Source organism: Manis javanica, chromosome 6 (assembly GCF_040802235.1).
Source record: "Manis javanica isolate MJ-LG chromosome 6, MJ_LKY, whole genome shotgun sequence".
In the NCBI taxonomy this organism is placed as follows: domain Eukaryota; kingdom Metazoa; phylum Chordata; class Mammalia; order Pholidota; family Manidae; genus Manis; species Manis javanica.
Window position 1 is genome coordinate 23485624 of NC_133161.1, and position 24337 is coordinate 23509960.

The 24337-nt window shown below is 34.4% G+C and overlaps 1 protein-coding gene across 4 annotated transcripts in view; it reads left to right on the top strand.

The window, feature by feature from the left end:
- ZNF800 (zinc finger protein 800) overlaps positions 1–24337 on the top strand; it is a 51553-nt gene that overhangs the window by 11350 nt on the left and 15866 nt on the right. For 3 of the 4 annotated variants that reach the window (XM_073238491.1, XM_037023447.2, XM_073238490.1), the window contains exons 4-5: positions 2914–3057; positions 5188–6883. In XM_073238491.1, the coding sequence (XP_073094592.1) occupies positions 2914–3057; positions 5188–6883 (1840 nt within the window). Of the gene's footprint in view, positions 1–2913; positions 3058–5187; positions 6884–8088; positions 12274–24337 lie in introns of those variants that run through there. The other variant, XM_037023448.2, reaches the window with a different exon arrangement.

The following is a 24337-nucleotide window of genomic DNA, read 5'->3' on the forward strand; positions in this document are numbered from 1 at the left end:
ACTAACTTAGTGGTGAAAAAAAGTATTTATGGAATGGGGGACATCCTTCTCATTTGTATAATGTGTAAGTGAATGAGAAAATCTGAGGTCCCTGTTTTGACTTTTCAGTCAACTTAGCATAAACTAAAAAAAAAAACTTATTTATAGAGGTTTTCTTAAATATAATGTGAGCTCTCCATTATGACATTTAACAAATGTCCATCCGGCACGGTCTTGAGGGTGTGGGAATGTAGTGGTGGGTGTTAAGGTATCTTCTCTGTCCTCATAGAGCTTTCATTTTAATGGGAATACAGATAAGTAATTAATTCAAAGATAGTGGGATAATATAGTGTGGATGTATAGGGTGCTGTGGGAGCATAGGTGAAGAATTCTTAACAAAAAACAGGAAGAGTCAGAGAAGGCTTCCTGGAAGAAGTGACATCCAACCTGCCATCTGAAGGATTACTGCAAGTGAGCCAGACCAGGGAAGGGGGAGAATGTTATAGACAGAGAGTAAAAAAACATGGGTGATGGTCTGAAAAGTGAGAGAAGAGAGAAAGAATTTGGTGAGTCCATGGACTGGAAAGAAATTTGGTATACCTGGAAGTGGCAAACACTTTTTGAATGCTTATTGGAAACAAATATACCCTCTTTACTGAATATAACTAGTTAGGACTAGATAAGAAATTAAGATATTTTATGAGATATTGCTAAGAACCTGGTAAAGGATACGTCTGATTTAGTCTTAATATTTTTACAAGTAACTGTTCTTTATGTGTAAACTCATGTAATTTCTACTTAATCATTGGTATTTGAGTCTTCAGTTGAATTCTTAAGCCTAGTTCAGGTTATTTCTGTGTCTCTAACTCTTTTTGACTATCTTTAAAGATAGAACTGAATTTTTAGTATAGATCTAACAGGTTTTTAAATTTAGAATTAAAATGTGCAAATTCCTTCTTTTCTTCCTGTTGGTACTACACTCATGTACACTTCCTGAGAACTATATATAGATCAATTAGACAGGTTTATCCGAAGTATTTTTTATCATCACTCTACCTCTGACCATTTGTTAATCACTTAGGAGGTTAACTATGAACTAAATATATTAGCAATCTATTGCCAATATATTTTGTAATTTGGAATGAACTAGAGAAATATATGTGTTTACGTGTATGTATGTATGTATGTATGTAAATTTACTCACATAAAGAGTAATACCCAAGCTGTTCTCTGAATCTTACTAAATTTATTTTCTGATTTTTGTGGTAGTATGGTCTAGTGGAATAAACATTGATTTGGATTTGGGATATGGTGGAAATTACTTCATTTTATATATTTCATCCCAGTAGAAACCCTGATGTGTAATTTAATTTTTCTGGGACTTAGGTTCATATTTTCTTCCATAATTCTCCAAGGTAGGTTTGGTTGGTTAGTTTATTTTGCAAGATGGGTTAACCAAGTGCAAAGATTAAAAGTTCTTTAAGGTCACAAAACTATGTATCATCAGAATTGGAATCTCTAAAAACTTGGTAAATTCTGATAAACCTGGTAATCAATCTTTTTGCCTTAGAATTTTGAGGGCTGGCCTGTCTTCAAAATGAGGATAAAATACAAAATGATGATTAATATAAAAATTAAATGTAAATAGGTTGTAAAAGATTGAATCAGAAATATTTAACTATGGACCCCTCAATATTAATGGCACTACTGAAGTTTTGTTTTTTATCCTATAGTAGTCCCAGAGCTTAATAGATAGTCAAATGCTTGTTGAGTGAAGGAATAGTTTGCACCCAAATAGTCTTAAAGGTATTTTTCAGGACACTTGAAAATTATTTCCTCTTTAGTTTAAGTCAATGTTACTATCTTTTTTTTTTTTTTAATTTGAGGGAACTAAAAGTTCATTGATAAGTAAAGCACTGCAGACCAATTTTGTCAGTTTATCTGTGGCAAAGACCTGTAGGAAGTAGTGACAAAAGGCCATCTGTTCCTATTTTATTCTTGGTAGATGTTTTTATTTTAAAGATTGGATGTTTTTTGCCATTTATTTTTTTCTCTTCCTCTTGATCATCTGTCATATGCTTTGATTCCCTAGAACACTGGCATTTCTTCAACTAACATTTATTGAGCATTATTTGAACTGAAGGCTTTGTAGTTGTAAATAAGACAGCTTTGGCTTTGGCTGCTTTGGAGTTTGTAATCTAGTGGAAAAGATAGGCTTTAAATTAGTAATTATATCAGTAATTAATTGCAATTGCGGTAAGTTTTTGAGGGGGAAAGGCTTTGAATTAATTTATAGTGGTATCAAGAGGCCTAAGCAAAATTCAAACTATGGACAAGGATTCTCTATTGTCACACCAAATGGCCATAATCCCATCTTGGCCCAGAACCTGAAATAACTTGAGCTGAATTTTAAATGAAAAGTCACACACAATCCTGTGACATAATTTGACCTTCTTTAAAGAATCAGAAGAATATGTATAACAAAACTCCATGTCCACTACCTAATGCATAAAAGAGCTGGAAGAACCAGTCAGAAGGTTTGGCAGGGGGTGAGGTGGGGATTTAATTTTTCTTTTGCCCTCCAGATCTGTTGAATCAGAAATCTCTAGGGGTAGATCACATTTTTATTACCAGGCCATTGTCATGATCAGTCAGATGTTGCAACCACTTTTGGAATATGCCAAGAATTGATTAGTTGCTGATGTAGAAAAAGAGCATCAATTTTGGCTACCCTAATATCCAAATGATGACAGGACTTTGCTTAGAACTTAGTTTATAGCTTAGTTCTGAATATACTGTAGTAGAAATTGGCAATGCCTATATTTTATTTTTAAAGCGTAACTGCACTTTTGGATTGTCAGCAGTGATTGCTGTTAAAAAGTGCATGTTAAAGTTACCTTTTGTGTTAAGTGTTTTTTTGTTTTTTCCCCTCAGGAACTAAACAACTTAAGCATATTTTATTAAAAGACGTGGACACTATTTTTGAATGTAAATTATGCCGCAGTCTCTTCAGAGGATTACCAAATTTAATAACCCATAAAAAATTCTACTGCCCACCAAGTCTCCAGATGGATGACAGTAAGTTTTATTTGTATATTCAGTTATGCATTTTACTGTTAAGTATTCTTAAACTACAACTATACATTTGTGTTAAAATGGTATTGCTATCTAGTTACAGATAATTAATAATGGAGAATAAAATTAAATACTTAGGGTTACGTTCAGTTTCTTAGGTAGGCACTTTCATATTAGTGCTTTTTATTTGGCTTTTCCTAAAGATAATATGAAGTTAGATTTATGAATATATTTATTTGGATTAAGACACTGGATATTGTTTTTGAATGTTTATATGGCCTATATATTTATATTCAGGAATTTTGTACATTAAAATACTAATGCTTAAAGGAGGGGGGTGTATTGGTATTTTTTCTCTTTACTCATTTAACAACTTATTACCAGATGATGACTGATCATTTACTTAGATTCCCATTAAATAAATGAGAAGGTTGGAACAGAGCAAAGAATGAGTAAATGAGTTGATTTCTTGGGAATGGAGAGCATTAAAAATACATATTAATCTTTGTAGTGTTTGCTGGGTCTTGATTTGAAGATCAATTTTGTTCTCAGTGACATTTATTTTGATAAATCATTTTGGCAAAAATTAGATTCTGTTACAGGCTAACTTGAGATGTGACATAGCTTTAGGTGATGAGAGCAGGTGGTTTACACTGGTAAAGTGTTTGTGGGCCAAATGTTGAATTAAGTGTATTGTTCCTGTATGATTAAGTTGATGATACATGTAATGGTATTTTCTTGCTTTAAACAACTAATGTAAATTCCTTAAAATATTTTAATAAGTATTAGGTTACTTTCATTATGTCTTGTTTTTTGTAGACTTAAAAATGATCTAACATTGTGTTAGTTTGATATTGTAGTTGCATTCCACATTTTGTACATTTTTCAACTTTTTTGGAATGGGAGTGAAATGCAAATTTCAAACATCGAAAGTGCTGCTTTAATTATTAGCATGGAGCTGATTTAAAGTGTATCGTAGGATATAGATTAAATGAGAATTTCATATTTGGACACTTTTCCTACTACTGTTGGATCTTACTGTACTTTTTATCTTTGAAAACCAAATGAAAAGACAATCTAGAGATTAACTTGAAATCTAACCTTTTAATTAAAGTACTAGTAGAAAATTAGTTAATTTTCTGTTATTTGTTTTATAGTGTTTTTAGGCTATTTTTTTAGTTTTTAGAAGGAAGTAAATGGATTTGCTGGATTATTGCATACTTTTCTTGGCAGTACTTACTCTAGAAGTACTTCTGTGAAAGTGTTATTCTTATAGTCACCACTTCATTTTAAAAAGGAAGATGAGTAGACTTGAGCTATAATGAATAATTTCTTGAGTCTAAATAGACATCAGATTTGATGCTGTATTTATAACTAGATTTTAGAGTTATATGTGGAAACATAACCAGTGGTAAACAATTCTGTTACAATATGAATATTTGGTTGCTTATAGAGGATATAATTATTGTACAAGTAAATAAAATTAGGTCTGTTTTTAGAATAAATCTATATATAGTTTTTAATCATTTGTTTTAATAGGATTGTGTTATGTTAAGGCATTAAATAGGACTGAATTTGGCAAATACTTTTAAACATCATGTCATTCATGTTTATATATTTTCCTATAAATCTTTGTTTTCATTTCCATAAGATGTTCAAATACCCCTCTACAATTATAGGTCAAGTTAATAGTAATGTTGTTACATTTTCTTGTAAAAAAACCATTTTTATATATGGTAACATTCTTCATTATGTTTTATCCATTTTGGGTTATGAAAACTTTGATTTGCCTTTGCTAGCCTAAAAATTTTTGACTGAAAATATGAAATGATATTTTGTTTAGGACATGCATGTGCTTATATATTTTATATTAAGGGCACTTAGAAGTAGCTCTTTAGATTGCCTTTCTTCCTAAACATTTGTCATAATGAGATATAAAATTAAACCAAATTTTTGTTTAATTAATGCTAGTTGTTAATCTTCATAAAATATTGAAAAGTAGATAATGCTCTTATAAAAATAAATATGAACCAGTAATAATTTTAGGATAGATGTTTATAATACATTTTTAAATATTAGAGGGCTAGAGCAGTCTAATTATTTCAGATTAAAATGTTGCTTTTTCCTTAACAGACCTTCCTGATGTAAATGATAAACAAAGTCAAGCCATAAACGATCTCCTAGAAGCCATATATCCAAGTGTGGACAAGCGAGAATACATTATTAAGCTAGAACCCATAGAAACTAATCAAAATGCAGTGTTTCAGTATATTTCAAGGACCGATAATCCTGCTGAAGTCACAGAGTCAAGCAGTACTCCTGAACAAACCGAAGTCCAAATACAAGAAACTAGCACTGAACACTCTAAAACAGTACCAGTTACAGATACAGAGGTGGAAACTGTTGAGCCCCCTCCTGTTGAGATTGTTGCAGATGAAGTTGCACCTACATCTGATGAACAACAACCTCAAGAATCGCAGGCTGATTTGGAAACTTCTGATAATTCTGATCTTGGTCACCAGTTGATATGTTGTCTGTGTAGAAAAGAATTCAATTCCAGGCGAGGTGTTCGTCGTCACATTCGAAAAGTACACAAGAAAAAAATGGAAGAACTAAAAAAGTACATTGAAACACGAAAGAATCCAAACCAATCCTCTAAAGGACGCAGTAAGAATGTTCTAGTTCCATTAAGTAGGAGTTGTCCAGTGTGTTGTAAATCATTTGCTACAAAAGCGAATGTAAGGAGGCATTTTGATGAAGTTCATAGAGGACTAAGGAGGGATTCAATTACTCCTGATATAGCAACAAAGCCTGGGCAACCTTTGTTCCTGGATTCTGTTTCTCCTAAAAAATCTTTTAAGACTCGAAAACAAAAGTTGTCTTCAAAGGCTGAATACAATTTAACTGCATGCAAATGCCTCCTTTGCAAGAGGAAATATAGTTCACAAATAATGCTTAAAAGACATATGCAAATTGTCCACAAGATAACTCTTTCTGGAACAAACTCTAAAAGAGAGAAAGGCCCTAATAATACTGCCAACAGTTCAGAAATAAAAGTTAAAGTTGAACCAGCAGATTCTGTAGAATCTTCACCCCCTTCCATTACCCATTCTCCACAGAATGAATTAAAGGGAACAAATCATTCAAATGAAAAAAAGAACACACCGGCAGCACAGAAAAATAAAGTTAAACAAGACTCTGAAAGCCCTAAATCAACTAGTCCGTCTGCTGCAGGTGGCCAGCAAAAAACCAGGAAACCAAAACTTTCAGCTGGCTTTGACTTTAAGCAACTCTACTGTAAACTTTGTAAACGTCAGTTTACTTCCAAACAGAACTTGACTAAACACATTGAGTTGCACACAGATGGGAATAACATTTATGTTAAATTCTACAAGTGTCCTCTTTGCACTTATGAAACTCGTCGGAAGCGTGATGTGATACGACATATAACTGTGGTTCATAAAAAGTCATCCCGCTATCTTGGGAAAATAACAGCCAGTTTAGAGATCAGAGCTATAAAAAAGCCCATTGATTTTGTTCTAAATAAAGTGGCAAAAAGAGGCCCTTCCAGGGATGAAGCAAAAAATAGCGATTCAAAACATGATGGCACTTCTAACTCTCCCAGTAAAAAATATGAAGTAGCTGATGTTGGTATTGAAGTAAAAGTCACAAAAAACTTTTCTCTTCACAAATGCAATAAATGTGGAAAGGCATTTGCCAAAAAGACTTATCTTGAACATCATAAGAAAACTCATAAGGCAAATGCTTCCAATTCACCTGAAGGAAACAAAACCAAAGGCCGAAGTACAAGATCTAAGGCTCTTGTCTGGTGAGGAACAGTTACAGAGTTTTGCTTTTTTCCCCCATCGAACTAAAAAAATCATTTGATCATAATTTATAGGTGGTTCCATTTTTTAACACATGTTTGCTTTCATATATCTTATGGCAGTGGGAACTGCAAGAGTGATGTGCATACTGCACTTACCTCTTCAGTGACCTTTATTCCAGTGGCTTGGGAACAAAAATTAACTTCAGAACTTAATCTTCCACAGGACAATGCAATATAGATATAGGTAGATGGCACAGGGTCAGTGCTTTCCTCTCAATATTGTAAAATACATACATTTTTATTGGCTTGTTTACAATAGGAGTCTTCTGTTTAACTTGCACAGGTTTAATTTGATTCAGTGACTTAGTCTACTAATTAATACATTGTAGGAAAGTTAAATATATTAGAATGAATTTGTGAAGGTGATAATTATAGGAAAAAAGTCTTTTGAGGCACTGTGATTATTGTAAAAATTAATTTGTGATGGCTAAATAAAGTGCTGCACTCAAAAAAAAAATTCCAAAATTGAATATAGAGCAGTTAGCATTTATTATTTATGTTTAACCTAGTGTTTCTAGGCAAAGGGGAACTTGATAAAACAAGTTTAGATTATTTTTCTTTCTCCTTGGGAGTATGTGTTAGTTACTGTTTTTTACTTTTGATCTATGGAAAAAGTGATTATTTAGGTCCCAGATTGTCTTATTTTTGTCTTTTTGTTGAAGTAAACTTTTCATGATCATTTCAACATGGTTAACATTAGGGATTTTTATTATTATTTTTTGGTGGTTGTGTGATGCAAGAAAAGTAAAACCCCTGTTGGGAAGAAGAAAAAAATACTACTTTTTAAGAAGGTTTTGGAATAAATCTAGATTTTTAAAATGCAGTATAAAATAAGGAGTAGACTCCTATACTTGATTTTGCAAGTCTCTATATTTTTTAAGTTTACCTTTAGTACCTATGTCCCCTGTATTAAAACATTTAATATATTTAATTACTGTTAGTTTTGGATTCAGGTTCTAAAGCAGTATATTTAGTTTGCTGAGTAGTTTAAATGTTGTGGTTTGATTATCACACATTCTTTTTTACTTGTTTGGAGAGCTTGAGGTGAAACCATCCTTTAGAAGTTCATTTACTATTGTATAATTTTAAGAAGAAGGTTTTATTGGTAAACTCAAAAGTGTTCATTTATTCCCATTTCTCCTCAGATAACTTCAAGTGATGTACGAAAAGGTTTGGAGTTCATTTTTGTGGAAAGACTTTAAATTGGTGTTAGAACCACTAAACATCTTCAAATGGTACTATGAGAAAAAAAAGAAACATTTTCATAAATATTGACTGTAACTGCTGTTTCTGACTAAAATAATAACCATCTAACCACTTGTTTCTAGGCATTGCCTCTTCCAGCACTTTCAAGTAGCTGTGACATTAAATATTGTCATCACAGTCCATCAGCTAACCACCCTTGACCTTGTGCACTTGGTCTACAGTTTCTACAAAAATATTGCAAATTTTGTATTCCAAACAATTTGTTGATTAAAGTGATCAACAATCTGAAGAAAATGTCACCACTGGTGATTTTTAATTCACAAAGACTATATCTTAGCGATTTTAGTTTTGTTCAACCTTATTTGGCAAAATTTTCATCTGTATAGATATATGATTTCCTGGAGAGTGTGTGTTAGGACCAAAAGACAAATTAGTATCAATATGCTAAAAGTACTTAGCCTTCTAAATATTTGTAATTATTATTACATCTGTTTATTTCAGACTTGTTCTCCAGCACTTAAATGTAAATGTTTGAAAGTTTCATTCTAAAATGTGTATTACTATAGGGAAGTTTCAATTCATTTTCATCTATGGATCATTACATTTTTTATTTGTAAACATCTTGAGATTTTTATGAATATTAAACATTCCCTTATTTTTCCTTAAATTTTATACAAAGCACTTTAATGATAGATGCAACTTAATTTTTCAGTTTCTATTTTTTTTAAGTACCACACATTTACTAATGTTAATATGAAGGTAGTAAATAGCTTACTTGTAGTTTATGGATGCAGACAATCCATGCACAACCACTTCTTGTGATACTAGTTTATTTCTTTAAATACTGCTAAAAAAGGAAGATGGGGGTGTAAACCCTGCTTTTTTTCCTCCCAAGTAAAAATCTTAAATGACCACTTTAGATATTTGATTTCTACTGTAAAATTTGAAAAATAACGAATTTCTGTCCATTTTTGCAATCAAGACCTTAGGAAAAACAGAAGTACACCTATCTTTATGAAATATTGGGCAGGTTTTTGTGTATCAATATTTTGTACTTTTTGGGGAATATTTTATTTTTTAGTAATTTTTGTCAAATTATAATTTTAAAAGGTACAGCAGAGAATATACCATGCTTTTATATAGGTCTACACCTGTACTTAAGAGGGACCCTGTCCATCTATATACTTTTTGTATAAAATTTTTAAAGGATTTAAGATCCACAAGGTCATAATAAATGCCTCTATAGCTAGAAAAACATTTACCCCTCCCAGTGCTTTGCACTAAAATATACTGTGAAAGGAAACTAGAAAGACTGTAACTGTTGCTGGAAATGTTCTATATTGAATGTACATGCTCTTGTTGGAAAAATGTACTATATGTGATGGAAATAAACCAGACTCAAAGTTATTTCAGCTGAATGTTTCAACAAAAGGTGCATTGGTTGAAACTTAAATGTTTTATTATCAAATTTAAATTTATTCAGTGACTATGAGCAGGTACACTTGAATTATATCCTGATAGTTGTATTTTTAAGAATTAGAGTAATTTCTTTTTAAAGTAATTTAAAAAACAGATATGCTTTTCCACATATGGAAAACTTGTACTTATAGGTCTAACTTTAATGATTAATAGCATAATATATTTAGGGAACTAAATGTTTAGGTGGTATTTCATTTATAAACCATCTTCATTAGTTGCACATTATTAAACTGTATGTTTGACTTTTCCAAGGTGTTATCTTTTATGCTTTCCTACACACAAGACATCTTCCAAAGATATTTCCCAGACTTAAGTGCCTATAACCAGTGAAAAGATAATGAGAATTCTTAAAAAGCTTGGGGCAAATCTTTGCTGCAACCTCTTATCTGTATGTCATCCCTTTCCTCTGCTTTACTTGTTAAATACTGTAGGGGAGAAAGTGAAATAGCCTGATGTTGGTTGAGGGGAGCCCAATTTTTGAAATTCCCTTATTCTTACCTGTTTTCACAGGGCTTTTTATAGTTTATCTCCTCCATCATAACTCTTGGGCCACAGAGCAGAAATTTAGAAGGAGGAACTGATTTTAGGGACTGTCAAAATATTTTATCTGGTTCATAGAGAAAAAAAAAATTCACTGTGTCAGAACTTTGTTTAAATTAAAAGTGCCTAGAGAGATTAGAATAATTGTATTATAGTAGCCAAATTAATAATAGGTCATGGGAGACATAGGAGTTAGAGGCTAACTGGGACCAGTTTAGAAAGGTAGAATGAAAAATAAAAAGTGGAGATTTTTTTGTTCTTCCTATTCCTTTCTGGTCTTCATCCTTACCTTTTGGTTTTATTTTGACTTGAGCTGTGTCATCTCAGAGGTTTAGACTTGAGGTTCTTGAGAAGAGGCCTAAAAAATTTGTACCAGAAGCTTTTCTGCATGTAGGCTGTATAAGTAAATATAGCACTTTTAATTTATTTTAGGGAGGAGTAGTTAAATAGGAAAAAGAACCATCAGAAACTTTATTTTATATTAAGCCCTATCTGGCACAGATTATATCCACCTTTGCTATTTGATCGGTTAAGAGTTTTTTTAATAGAATTCAACTCATCTTCCTTCCTGAAGACACCTTCCACTCCTAAGTGTGGTGGGAGAGGAAAAACAGTGAAAGGTATGGCTTGTGCTTCAACTTCATACATTTGGATAGTGCAATTGAGAGCTGAATGAGGTATGGCTGACATTGGGCAGGTTTGTTCATTACAACATGGAGATAGTCCATGTATGTACAATAGCCATTTTTTTGGTTCATGTTTTTTACACTCTTCCTCCCTACTTCAAGAAGAAAACATGCTTGAATAATACACGTACTGAAGAATATATAAATAACCCGCCCTTAATTTTTAGCCTATTGTATGTATGGGCTAGTTTTCAGTTGACATGGATGGCTTGTATTGTTTGAAAGTACCTTCACATTTTTAGGAATATGTATTTGTTATATTGCTTAATGGTCAAAAGGCTGGTCTATTCAGTTTGCTTTAGAGACCTGTGGATGCAGTAGCAGGGAATTTTGCAGTTTTGCTGTAGCTTGAGGCTGTGGGTATAGAAAGAGTAGTTTCCCATTAGGTGTTATGCAAGTAGGTGTGGAGATAGAGATGCACAAGTGGATAGCATTTCCTGCTCTGATGTTGCAAAAGACCTCTTCAAATAGTATGGCCACTGAAATTAAGATAGAAATGCTTCTAAAACTTTAAAAATTAGGTTCCAGGTTTCCTGTAGTGGCCTATGGAAGTATTTTAGATTCTTATTTAGAAGTTGTAGTTATTTTCTAATGGACTCCATAGATTACTAGGATTATTATTTAACCATGGCTCTTGTAGTTTATCTGAAGATGAGTTCTTAAGATATGTGCAGCATGCTTTGGCTGTGGTGTTAGACAAAAATCCTTCTGTACTCTTTGGTATTCTTGCCCTCTTCTCGGACTTCAGGAACTAACAGAAACCTCATGATTAAAAAGGAGTTAAGGATCCACATTCTTAAAAATGGCTATTTGTTGTTTGGTTTCCAAGGCATTAAGCACATGACAGACTGTGGAATAAAACATATTTCACTTAAACTTACCTACAATTATTTTGGCTTTTCTAACTTTCCAAATTCATTCCTCCTTTCTTTTTTAATTTGTTTCTGCAACCCTTTCCTCTGATTTCTGAGCTTCCAGGTCTTATCTTTTCTTTATTCTCTACTGGTTTATTAACAAGAGATCATTAGTACCAAGATAGCTAAAACATTTTTTGAGAAGCCTAAAGAGTGGAAAGTAAGCTCATTTCTTCCTGACTCTTTATTGCTCTATATCCAGTTTATCATGTTTGATTACTCATTACTTCTTCCTGTACATAGATTCACCACTACCACACCACAAACAGAGGAGTACTTAATGAAGACCATACGTAGGTGCAACTGGTTGGGAAAATAACCCAAGTTGGAGGGTTTGCTGTTTGTGCCCACTTTGTAAAATTAATTTGCTTGTGTATTTTTGAAGTTAGGGACTTATGTCTTGATTAATTTTGTTTAGTGCCTAGCATGTTTTCATGTATACCCAGGCACTTTAAATAAATGTTTGATAATGATATTAAAGTAAATAGCCTTTTCCATGTCAAAATTGTGCTGTCATATACTTATAGACTTTGGGTCTTTCATAAACTTTTATTTTCACAATATGGATAGATTTCACTTACTTTAGAAAATGCCACCAGTACTAAGATCAGAGGTTATGGTAATAAAATTCTTAGTATTAGCTAATGACAGTGAACATTCATGGAGTGTTTACTGTGTGCCAAGCACTCTGCTTATCCTTTGCATGCCTAATTCCCCTAGTCCACCAGTACCCCGATGAAGTAAGAACTGTTAACTTAATTATCCCTATTTCATAGAACAGAAAATTGGAATTAGAGAACTTCAGTGATTTACTCAAGTTCACATAGCTAGTAAATTACAGAATTGACAGTTGACTCTCCATCTGACTACAAAGCATGTGCCCTTAATCAGTGTACCTTACACCTGCTTGTTTTACCATTTGCAAAGCATATTCATTGCATTACCTTATTGACAGCTTAGTGTAATTATGTGGAGCTAGATGAGTTGATGAAATTTTTGGATCCACAAATTATTTCCTGTGTGACCTTGTGCAAGTTTTTAAACATTCTGTACCCTAATTATCTCACTTATAAAATGGGGGTAGCACTTCTTACCTCATAAGGTTGTTCTGAGGATAAAATGAAGAGTTCATGTAAAACACTTAGACTAGTTAGTCCCTGGCGTGTTAACAATAAATATCTGATATGATTACTATAAATTATTTTCATAGTATACCCAAATGTGGATTTTTTTTTCTTCTTAAATCTAAGTTAGATGGAAATGTGTGCATTAGAAGAGAGAACTTTATTGCTACATCAGAATTTAACTACTGCTTTAGTTTTTAATTGGGACAATGAAGAAAACTGTATTTGCTACTAACTCTTCTAATCAGATATTAATAGTTTATCATTCTTACAAATTTTTTATTTATCTTGAAAAAGGTTTTGGGTGGTTTTAAGCCCATTCATTTTAAGTTAGGCTTTGTTTTTGTGGTTACTCCCAGAATAACCATCTGGCTTAAAATTCTCATTAGTATCTGTCCTATTACACACATATTTTATTTTTGGTCATGTGCAAAATATTGATATGAGGCAAGTACTAATTGAGTATCATAGCTGAAATATTTCTATAAAACAAAAGTGATACACAGTACAAATTGAAAGAAAGCATTTAATTATAGAAAGAGTGGATTCTTCAGGAGAGCACAATTTGGGCTAAGTCAGGTATTTGGTGCCATGTTATGAAGAAATAAGAAATGGCACTTTGAAAAGTCTTGCCAATGGTAGTCACTTGTGGCAGTATTCCATATTTCAGCTGAGTCCCAAGTACTGTTAAATTACCTGCTGAGAGGGATTATCCACACACCTGATTGTTCTTGATCTTGCTTATTTAAGAATAAGATGATCTTAGAAATTTAGTGTAGGGACTGGTATAATATGCAATACCAGAGAAACATTGTCCCAAGGTTTGGATGAATCTCCCATTTCCTGAACTTCACATCAAATACTGGGGTTTCAACACCTGCACCTGGGTTGTGTGGCTTCTTAATGTTTCTGATACTCAAATACTTGTGTCAAGTATTTAGAGCATATTCCTAGCATACAAAGCATTGTAATGTTCAAGCAGTAGACTGAAGTGGTTAAAAAAATAGCCAAACCAAAAAGAACAAAAAAACCCACACCCATTTTGAGTGCTTGAGCAATAATGACCTATCTGGGTGTCCTGCTGTATATAATCTGGTAACACTCCAAACTTACAGTATTATTGATGTTATGTTCAGAGGAGAAATTATACACCAAAATGAACCCCCTTATAACAACTCAGGTTTTGAATAGTGGTTTTTAACCTCTTCTATCTATGGAATTATCCTGAAAATAAATGAGCTCAGAAATGAAACTGAGTTTTTAGTCAGATTTTGTAAGTCGTGCAAAATAATTTTTTAAAGAGCTGAGACTCTTCTTGGGTAGATTGGGGCTTTGGTAGACTTGGACTCCAAGGTGTACACTAGTTTTGATGGGTAGCTTTTATTTTGGTTGATAAGAAAAAACAAGGAATACTCTTAGGAAAAAACAGTGAAGCACTAGGAACATTGTGTGAATTGTATAAAAAAATTAACTTTTAGGGAAAGGATTTTTTGTAGCTTCCTTGAATTTTTGATAAACAGCTTGTTAGGATCAGTTTACATAGCTTCTGTAGGAGAGTGGTCATGTCAATTTTCATGCCTTTTGATTTATTAATATTTATTGAGTTTTTTGAAATCCAATGTGCTGGGCATCTGTAGATGCTTGAGACTTGGAACTTCATTCTATTTTCCTTTGAATGGGCAGGATTTGAGGAGATAAAATAATGGTACTATCATAAAGATCAACAAGAATACACTGATATTTATGAGTAATTTTCAATATTTACATACTCGTTAAACTTACCTCAAAACATTTTCATAATTTTCCAGTTCATCCTTACTCTGCCTGGCCATCTTGAGTAGTCAGCTGTTGTTTCTTGTGATTTTAAGAGAACAAAGTCACTTACGTACTGTGAAACTTGGGCACAAACAGATTTATACACATATAAGAGGAGGAAACTTTTAAAGAGATGGTTTTGCTTCCTTAATTTCTCTGTGTCTCTTTTTAATCTCTAAGTGCACAGTTGCAGTGGTAGGAATTGTTAGTTTTTAAGGTTTAAGATACTTCTTTGAAGGCCTTCTTTCTAAAACAGTTCACTAGAGCTAAGTAACACATTTTCAAACCACAGATGTTACAAAATGGAAATAAACCCCACAATTCTTGGATTGCCAGCCACCACCCAATTTACCATGTCATCTGATTAAGGTGTGTGAGTGCATGTTGTGCACCCATAGGTAAAAATACGGGTGCTACATTTTTTGATATTTCATGTGCAGAGTTTTATTTCATCTGTAGTGAATAAGGTGAGGTTAATTAGAAGCCTTTATGTGGGGAAATAAGGGAGATAGCACTGGCCAGGCCTTTTGGGAATCTAGAAGTAGTTGTACAAACTGGTTTCACCATATAGATTTTGACTAGGTGTTACAGAAACTAGAATAAAAGGAATGCAGCTATAGTGACGAGGTATTGCTAGCAACAGAAGTATCGCTTCTCTGCTGCTAACCCACCGACTCTGCTGTACTTTTTTTTTTCAATTAATTACTTCATTTTATATCTTCTCAATAAGGTTGTAACTGCCTCATTACTTATGCTGTCAGATTTCTCTTTCAGCTTCTTCCCTCTCCATGTAGCTTGAGTTTCACTCCTGTAAGAGAACATCTGATTAATTCAGTTAGGTATGTTCCCTGATGGGCAGATCTCCCATTACAGGCCTCTTCATAGGTTGCTCTTCATAGTTTGGCTGCTCTTAGATCCGGTGCTCTCTGTGGTCCTGTCGCTGGTGATCATAGTGTAGAGTGTAGAGGCCATAAAACATGGTCCTAGCCTCAATAAAAGGAATCTTTGGTGGGTCTTTTAAAAGAGAGATCTGGATAGTCCTAGGATGTAATAATCTTTACAGTACACATGGTTTTCTTCCATCTTAAAGCTGATAGAATTAAAGGTAACCTGTGAGCTTGACTGTTAGGTCAGTGCAGCACCGCCAATCCTAGGCATACTGAGAAAATGTGGGGAAGAGTATTGCGCTGAGCATTTACCATTTCTAAACTGCCTTGTGCTGTTTCCATCTTTTGTTTTGCAGATTCATAGACAGCCTGAGGTTTTCACTCAGAAAGGGCCAATACATTTCCTCCAGCAGCATATTAGGCCATTCTCAGTTGGTGCTATCTTCCAGACACCCACAATTATGCTGCACAGTTTGAGTTGGTGATTTAGTGAATCCTTAAATATTGCTTCTGCTTTTCTACTTATATTTTCCACATTTGGGTTTACCCTGCAGTAGCTGTTTTATATTCTCTCATTGATTCCTTCAATGTCCATCATGTGCCTCACACCATTTCCATTCTTTTGGGGGAACAGAACCATACAGTGGTTAAATCATGGATTTTTAAGACCCTTTTCAAGTCCTGGCACCTTATTTATTAGCTGTGTAATTTGGGCAAGTTACTTAATCTTTCTAAGCTCCAATTTTTCTTGTCTGTAAAACAAAAATATTAAAAATTACCTTCTAAATAGGTTTGTTGTGGGAATTTATAAAAGTTTAGTGGTATATTTATGTAACATGCTTAGCACAATGCCTGGTTCAAGCAACAGCTCAATAAATATGTATTATTACTGTTTTAGTGATGGCTAAAATTGCCATCAGTTTGCTGCTGAAATACCTTTTAGCACTTAGTTTCTGGTTATCTTGCTTTGCCATTTGATGTTTGTTGCCTTTTTATTGGCATTAACCCAACCGTTTAATTACAAGTCAGATGTAAATCTGTGATAAAGCCAAAATACACAGCAGTTTATGAAGTTAAAACATATAATTCTATGGGTCTTTAATCTGTGTATCTTTTGCTAATTGTTCAAGAATTGAACTTTTTGATACAATTTTGCTTCTTTGTGATTAATGTCTTACAGAACGATGTATAGTTTTGAGTAACAAAACTCAGAGCAGCTTTTGGTTTTATTTTTTGTTGTGAACATTAGACTTTGGGTACATGAACATGTTCTGGGTTTACAAGCAAGAACCAATGCCTTGAATGTGTCTGGCATATAATATGCTGAGAGAATGATGAAGGGAGGAAGGAAGGCAGGAACATGACATCATTTATCTTCAGCTTATCTTGAGTCTACAATATAACTTTTCTTTTGATCTTCCTTTTCCATTACATCATCTTCTAATCTGTGTTGCTTCTCTACCTGTGATTTCCTCTTCATTTCTATTATTGATGACTTCCATTGTCTGCTTTCTTTGTGCGAGCCTCCTAGTGTTTGCCATCGCTACTAAGTAATGGTGAGATTCAAACTCATGGGAGTGCCCTATTGACTCTATACCCTGATAAGTAGTCCATAATCAGTTACACACTGAATGGGTTTACATTTAGTGATTTTTTAAAATAATTCTTTTCAAGCATTACGTATGTTTAATTTGTGCCCACTGAACTCTGTGAAATTAATTTCACTTCGTATTCCACTCCCAGATCTAAACAAAGCAAGCATATAGTTGTTAATTGCCTCTTGTACCACTTGTGTGATCTTAGGAATTGGGATTGATTATTTGATTTACCCACTTCTCACACTGCTACTTGAAAACTTTTGCTCTGTCCTTAAATAAGTTTCCAACCCTACTTTTACTTCCTTGATAGGAGGCAGCCTTGCCTGTATCATGGCAAAAAGTTAGAGGTATTTCCTTACACTCTCCTGCATCACAGTTCCTTTTTGTCTTCTGTTCCTTCTTGGGTTCTTTGGAGGAAGAAGGGTTCTTCTCTTCTGAATCTAACACGTGTACCCTTGCCAGTCTCCTTGCCTGGACCTTCCTCCAGCAACCGTCCTCTCTGTCTTGCTCGCTGTCTTCTGTCTCCCTTTCCATAAGCGTCACCCCCTCAGCCTACAAACATGCTCAAGTTCCTTTTAGCCAAAAAGTGAACTTCCCTTCATACTACCGTCAGTCTAGTTACTGCCAACTATTCCATCTTCCTTTCACTGTGAAACTTCCATGTGCTGTCAACTACTCTTGTTTTACCACCAATTTCACTATAATGTAATTGTCTGTTTCCTTTCTTTCCTTCTCCACAGACTGTAAGCATTTTGGAGATTGTGTCTTGATCACCATTGATTCCCCAGGACCTAGGATAGTTCCTGGTACATACAGACATTCAGTAAAGTATTTTTTGAATGAATGAATAATATGAACCATGTACCATTCACTTGTGAGCCTCTGCATGTTTTTCCTACCCCTACTTTTCTATTGAAAGTTCACTTGAAGGGCATCAGTGACCACTATATGCTAAATCTCATAGCATCTCGCTTTCATCATGCTTGACCTCTATGACCATTAATGTTTACATGTTACCTTTCCAAGATTTTCATGGGCAGTTATAACTGACTGGGTCGCCTTGGGCCAGTCTCAGCCTGGTATTGTACCCAAAAGAAATAGGCAAGCCCAAAAATCTTTGTAAAAAAGTGAACCTCTTCACTATTTTATAGAAATCTTCTCAGGAGATACGAAAGTACAGTTGCATAAAGCTCAGCAAACTTCATACAAATTCTCTACCCATCTCTCTTCCCAAATCCTCATTCAGCTTGACAGCTTCCCTCAGTCTCTTCTGCAGCTTATCTCCCAAAACCTTCTGTAAACTTTGCACCAAAAACCCCTTGTCCGCTTTTCCCATTTTCTGTGTTTCTTACTTTTCTAAGAATGACTGTACTCTTTCCAATTTACATCACTTTAGCCTCTGGGCTTCCTTCAGTTCTTTTCTATACTCATTATCCTGCTCAGCATTCCAAAAATTTAGGAGCTTTCTTTTGATTTCAGCTGGTTTGTCCTTACCAATATGTTTTGCATGATTTTACTTAATCTTACAGCCTTAGGTCAGACACTCTGTCCTCCAGTGAGTATTTCCTGTCCGAGGTTTAGCTGAATTTCTCCCTTGTGTGTTTCTGTATTGCTCTATCTACAACTATATTAAAATTATCTATGTCTCCTTTTGGCTATAAGCATCCTAAGGGTAGGGCTCCTGACTTTTCTTTATACCCCTAGTATCTAGCTTAGTACCTGAACATGGTGGATGCTGATAAATATTTATTGACCTGATGCTCCTGTGAACTCTGAGACTTTTTCTCTTGCCACTGACTTTTGTTAATAGGTCTGTAAATATGGATCAAAATCTCCTTAGTCCTTTTACCTTTTTTTCACTCTTACAGTGATTCCCCACATGCAATGCATCACTTACCACTTATGTGAAATGACCCCAGACCTATTTTCTAGCCTGGCTATTCTGATTATAAGACCATTTTCAAAGTTGTATGTCAGACCTCTCCACAAGGATATTTCTCCAGTATCATGGATGCAACAGAAAGTGTCAGTAAACCAAACTTAATATCTTCCCTTTAAACTTGTTCCTCCTTTATGTGTTCTCTGTCTCAATTATGCACATGCCTACCCTCCCAGTTACCAAGCTAATTAGAATCCTAGGAAATATCTTGGCTTTTTTCTCTCACACTCTTTACCTAATCAGTGATCAAGTCTGTCCATCCTGCTTTTGAATGTTTTTCACATTTGGCTCCTCCTTGCCATCTCCACCTTTAATAGTTTGGCTGAACTCTTATCTCTTACTTACACTGTTGCAATATAGTCTCTTAACTGACCTCCTCTCTAATCTGTCTTCCATGCTGTTGTGAGAACTATCTTCCTAAAACACAGATCTGTTGTTACTATATGTTCATTGCCTGACTAACTTATTCATTCTCAGGTCTCAGCTAAAATGTCACTTCCAAACAAGGAGAATCTAAAGTATGTCTCCCTTGTAGTTCTATATTATGTTCTTTTCCTTGTTGTCATCTAATACAGTTTGTAATTATGCTTATATTTGTGCATTGATTGACTTAATGTCTGTGTTCCCACTGGAGAGGTTTATGTGAGATGCAGAAAAGTTATGTAGACCCTGTGCTTAGCACAATACTTGGTACATAGTAATGCTTAAAAAATATTTGCTGAATGAGTGGGTGGGTGATAGCTTATCAATATAGGGAAATGAGATGACAAGCAGATATGTTACGGGATCTTATAATCTTCCTACATTTTCATGATTTTGATCTGTGGTTTCAGCCTTTCTGAAATAGTAATAGGCTTTTCCTTTCTGCCTTTTGCATTTATTTTCCTAAGAATGGAAGTCAATGATTATGTTACCCCACACTTGCACTAATGCTGATGTAACTTCAGTTGATTTGGGGCCATTGGGTGGTAGCAGCTAGATTTGTTTACTTGTTATTGATGCATAGGTGGTGTCCTATGCATGCAGGCCCACAGGTATTTGCTAGGTTGAATTAACCCAGATTCCTTTTTAGCCTATTAAGTAATGTAAGCCTTTGTATAGCATGTTAATTATTGTAGGGCTAGTTGTGTTTGAAATGAGGTATTTATTTGCCTTTTGAAGATTGAAGGTTTCAATTTAACAACTTTTACTGAATAAAAGATGAAATAAATTGTTTAAAAATATTATCTAGGAACAGATTAGCAATAATAAGCAAACTAAACTTTCTCCCCCTGAGGAGCCTGCTCAGGTATCAAAAGTCAAACAACTTTATGAATATTATTCATATTTCACTGTCATAGGTTGACTTGCTTCATCCATCCAGTAGACATATTGAGCTCCTGCTTTGTGTGAGGCACTGAGTCAGGTGCTGGGTTAAAGATGAGAAACACAGTTCTTCCTCTTAAGTACCATGGAAGAACACATTATAGAGTACACAGAAGTGGAATATTAAGGTACACTGAAGGGTTAGGGGAGGCTTTTCGTAATTCCTCAATTCATTCTTGAATTGAGTTTTGAAAAAGTTAGCCAGGTAGAAAAACTTCTCAAATAGGTACATGGACATGAGATCACATGTAGACCAAGGGAAGGAATATGAGACAAGGCAATGGTCAAATCAAGAAAGATCTTATGTACCAAGTAAGTAGGTTGAATCATTTTCAAGATCAGGGTTAGCTGTTGAAGGATTTTAAGCAGGGCCATGTAAATAGCCTTGAGGATACTGAATTGGAGTGGAGGTAGTATGATTTGTGGTAGGAAATCAGATAGAAGCCAATTTCAGAAATCTAAGAAGTAATAAAGGCCTAAATTTAGGTAGTAGCAGTGAGTCTATGAAGATGAAAACAAGTACTATAATTATTGCAGAAGTGGAATTTTCTGGACAGTGGCGATGATTCCTAGGTTTGGGTATATGGGTGGCACCATTGTTCAAGGTAGGGAACACAGGAGAAGGCACAGTTTTTCAGAGGGAAATGTTGAAATAAAGTTTAAATGTGTTTAGTTTGAGGTGCTTGTGGGCTATGTTAAACAGATATGCCTAGTAGGAGAAGTATTTACAGACTAGAGGTCAAGGAGAGATTTCCCAGGGGCTTGAGATTTAGGAGTTATTAGTGTACATGTGGTTGTTGAAGCTGTAGGTTTTGAAGAGATTACTAAGAAGAATAAATGGAGTCAGTATATCATACATACTACTCCTGCTCTTGTGGTTCATTATGTAGTTTAGGTCCGTGCCTTTCTATTTCAGTTTTTTATTTGGGAAGTGATATTTGGCTAGCACTGGTTCACTGTCTCTCTCCCTACTGCCATGTATAAAATCTATTATATATATATTTGATATTACTATAAGAACTGCTGGGTAATTAAATTGTGATAGTTTTAGGCAAAGTGAACTTATCTATGTGTTGTACTTAGAGGGCTTTTAGAACATCTGTTAGACCTATTTCAAGGGATTACTTCTTTAAAAAGGGAATACCTTGTTTTTTTTTGTTTTTTATTTTATTTTTGTTTTTATTTTGGGATCATTAATGTACAGTTACATGAGCATCATTATGGTTACTAGACCCCCCTATTATCGTTCCCACCACATACCCCAGTACAGTCACTGTCCGTCAGCATAGTAAGATGTATTGAGTTACTTGTCTTCTCTGTGTTGTACTGCCATCCACATGCCCCACCCCCTTCATTATTTATGCTAATCATAATGCTCCTTTTTCCCCTCCTTATTTCTCCCTTTCTACCCATCTTCCCCAGTCCCCTTACCTTTGGCAACTGTTAGACCATTCTTGGGTTCTATGAGTCTGCTGCTGTTTGGTTCCTTCAGTTTTTTCTTTGTTCTTATACTCCACAGATGAGTGAAATCATTTGATACTTGTCTTTCTCTGCCTGGCTTATTTCACTGAGCATAATACCCTCTAGCTCCATCTATGTTGTTGCAAATGGTAGGATTTGTTTTCTTATGGCTGAATAATATTCCATTGTGTATGTATACCACATTTTCTTTATCCATTCATCTACTGGTGCACACTTAGGTTGTTTCCATTTCTTGGCTATTGTAAATAGTGCTGTGATAAACATAGGGGTGCATATGTCTGTCTTTTTCAAACTGGGCTCCTGCATTCTTAGGGTAATTTCTAGGAGTGGAATTCCTCGGTCAAATGGCATTTCTATTTTTAGTTTTCTGAAGAACCTCCATACTGCTTTCCACAATGGTTGAACTAATTTACATTCCCACCAGCAGTATAGGAGGGTTCCCCTTTCTCCACAACCTCACCAACATTTGTTGTTGTTTGTCTTTTGGATGTTGGCCATCCTAACTGGTGTGTGAGGTGATAATTTCATTGTGGTTTTAATTTGCATTTCTCTGATGATTAGTGATGTGGTACATCTTTTCATGTGCCTGTTGGCCATCTGAATTTCTTTGGAGAATTATCTGTTCAGATCCTCTGCCCATTTTTTAATTTGATTATTTGCTTTTTATTTGTTGAGGCATGTGAGCTCTTTATATATTTTGTATGTCAACCTTTTATTGGGTATGTCATTTATGAATATTTTCTCCCATACTGTAGGATGACTTTTTGTTCTATTGATGGTGTCCAGAAATACCTTGTTTTTACAAATGAAATAATCTACTGGGTTCTTAGATTGAACAAGATGTGTTTGTACAGAGTCCTGTACCTTTGATCTGTCCAGTTATTGTTTGTGATTTAGTCCCAATGCCTCTGACCAGGCCAGAAACTATTTATGGAAACTAGAAGGAAGCCATCTGGGTAAACGAATACAATCTGACATAATTCATATGGTAAATTTAAGTAATTTATTATCCATAGCCAGATTCTAAGGAGAAAAATGTGCTATTTAATATTAATGATTGAAATATATTAATTTTACTTTTCCATGCTGCACGTTTTGGACTGGCGAATACTTAAAATAACAGTGGATAAAAACTGGGTCCTGCATTGTTATGTATGTTCCTGTGGCCCTCACTGGACTGGTCTCTCCTAATTTCTTTCTACCTCCTTTCTGAAGGTTCTGAATCTAACAATAGAACTTTAGATCTTGCTGTCCAGATAACCACTAGAGTTCAAGGGGGAGATTTTTGTCTCCATGGATCTGAAATCAAGCAGCCTATTTAAGCTAGTTAGGCCAATGGATACTTAAGAGAGTATTAAGAATGACTTTTAAGAAGTCATTCCTGCTTGGGGTTGAAACAAATGATTTAATACTGAAAGTATAAGCCTGTATACCATTTGACCTTGTCAACTTTTTTTGTTGTTTAATTAATTAATTAATTAATTTTTTTATTAAGGTATCATTGATATACACTCTTATGAAGGTTTTACATGAAAAAAAATGTGGTTACTACATTCACCCATATTATCGAGTCCCCCATGCCCCATTGCAGTCACTGTCCATCAGTGTAGTAAGATGCCACAGAGTCATTACTTGTCTTTTCTGTGCTATACTGTCTTCCCCAGGTGTACTAATCATAATACCTCTAAATCCCTTTCTCCCTCCCTCCCCACACACCCTCGTCCACCCCTCCCCTTTGGTAACTGCTAGTCCCTTCTTAGAGTCTGTGAGTATGCTGCTGTTTTGTTCCTTCAGTTTTGCTTCGTTGTTATACTCCACAAATGAGGTAAATCATTTGGTATTTGTCTTTCTCTGCCTGACTTATTTCACTGAACATACTACCCTCTAGCTCCGTCCATGTTGTTGCAAATGGTATTGACCTAGTTAACTTTTAATTAACTTTTAAAATCTGCATTTAAAGGGAAGAATTCCTAGGAGACTTTGTGTAAATTTTATAGATGAGTTATCCTTAAAAACTGAATTCAGTAATAGAAATACCAACAGACTTGAACTAGAAGAGGATAGCTATAATGAAAATTTTATTGTAATCTAATCAATTACACTGAAATGAGAGAAAACACCTTTAAAAGTTTTCCGTCCTAATACTTTGAAAATGTTTTTTTCTTGTTATTTGAACTTTAATCTATAATAGGCATTAGCATAAACCAAAACCCATGTCAAAATAACACAAGATATATTGCTGTAGCACAATTATTTTAAATCATAAACTTTTAATTATTACCTGTTTCACATCTTCCAGTTTAAATGAATTTCCCTTTAAACATTAGTTTTTTTTTTTCTGGCAAGCCCCTAATACCCA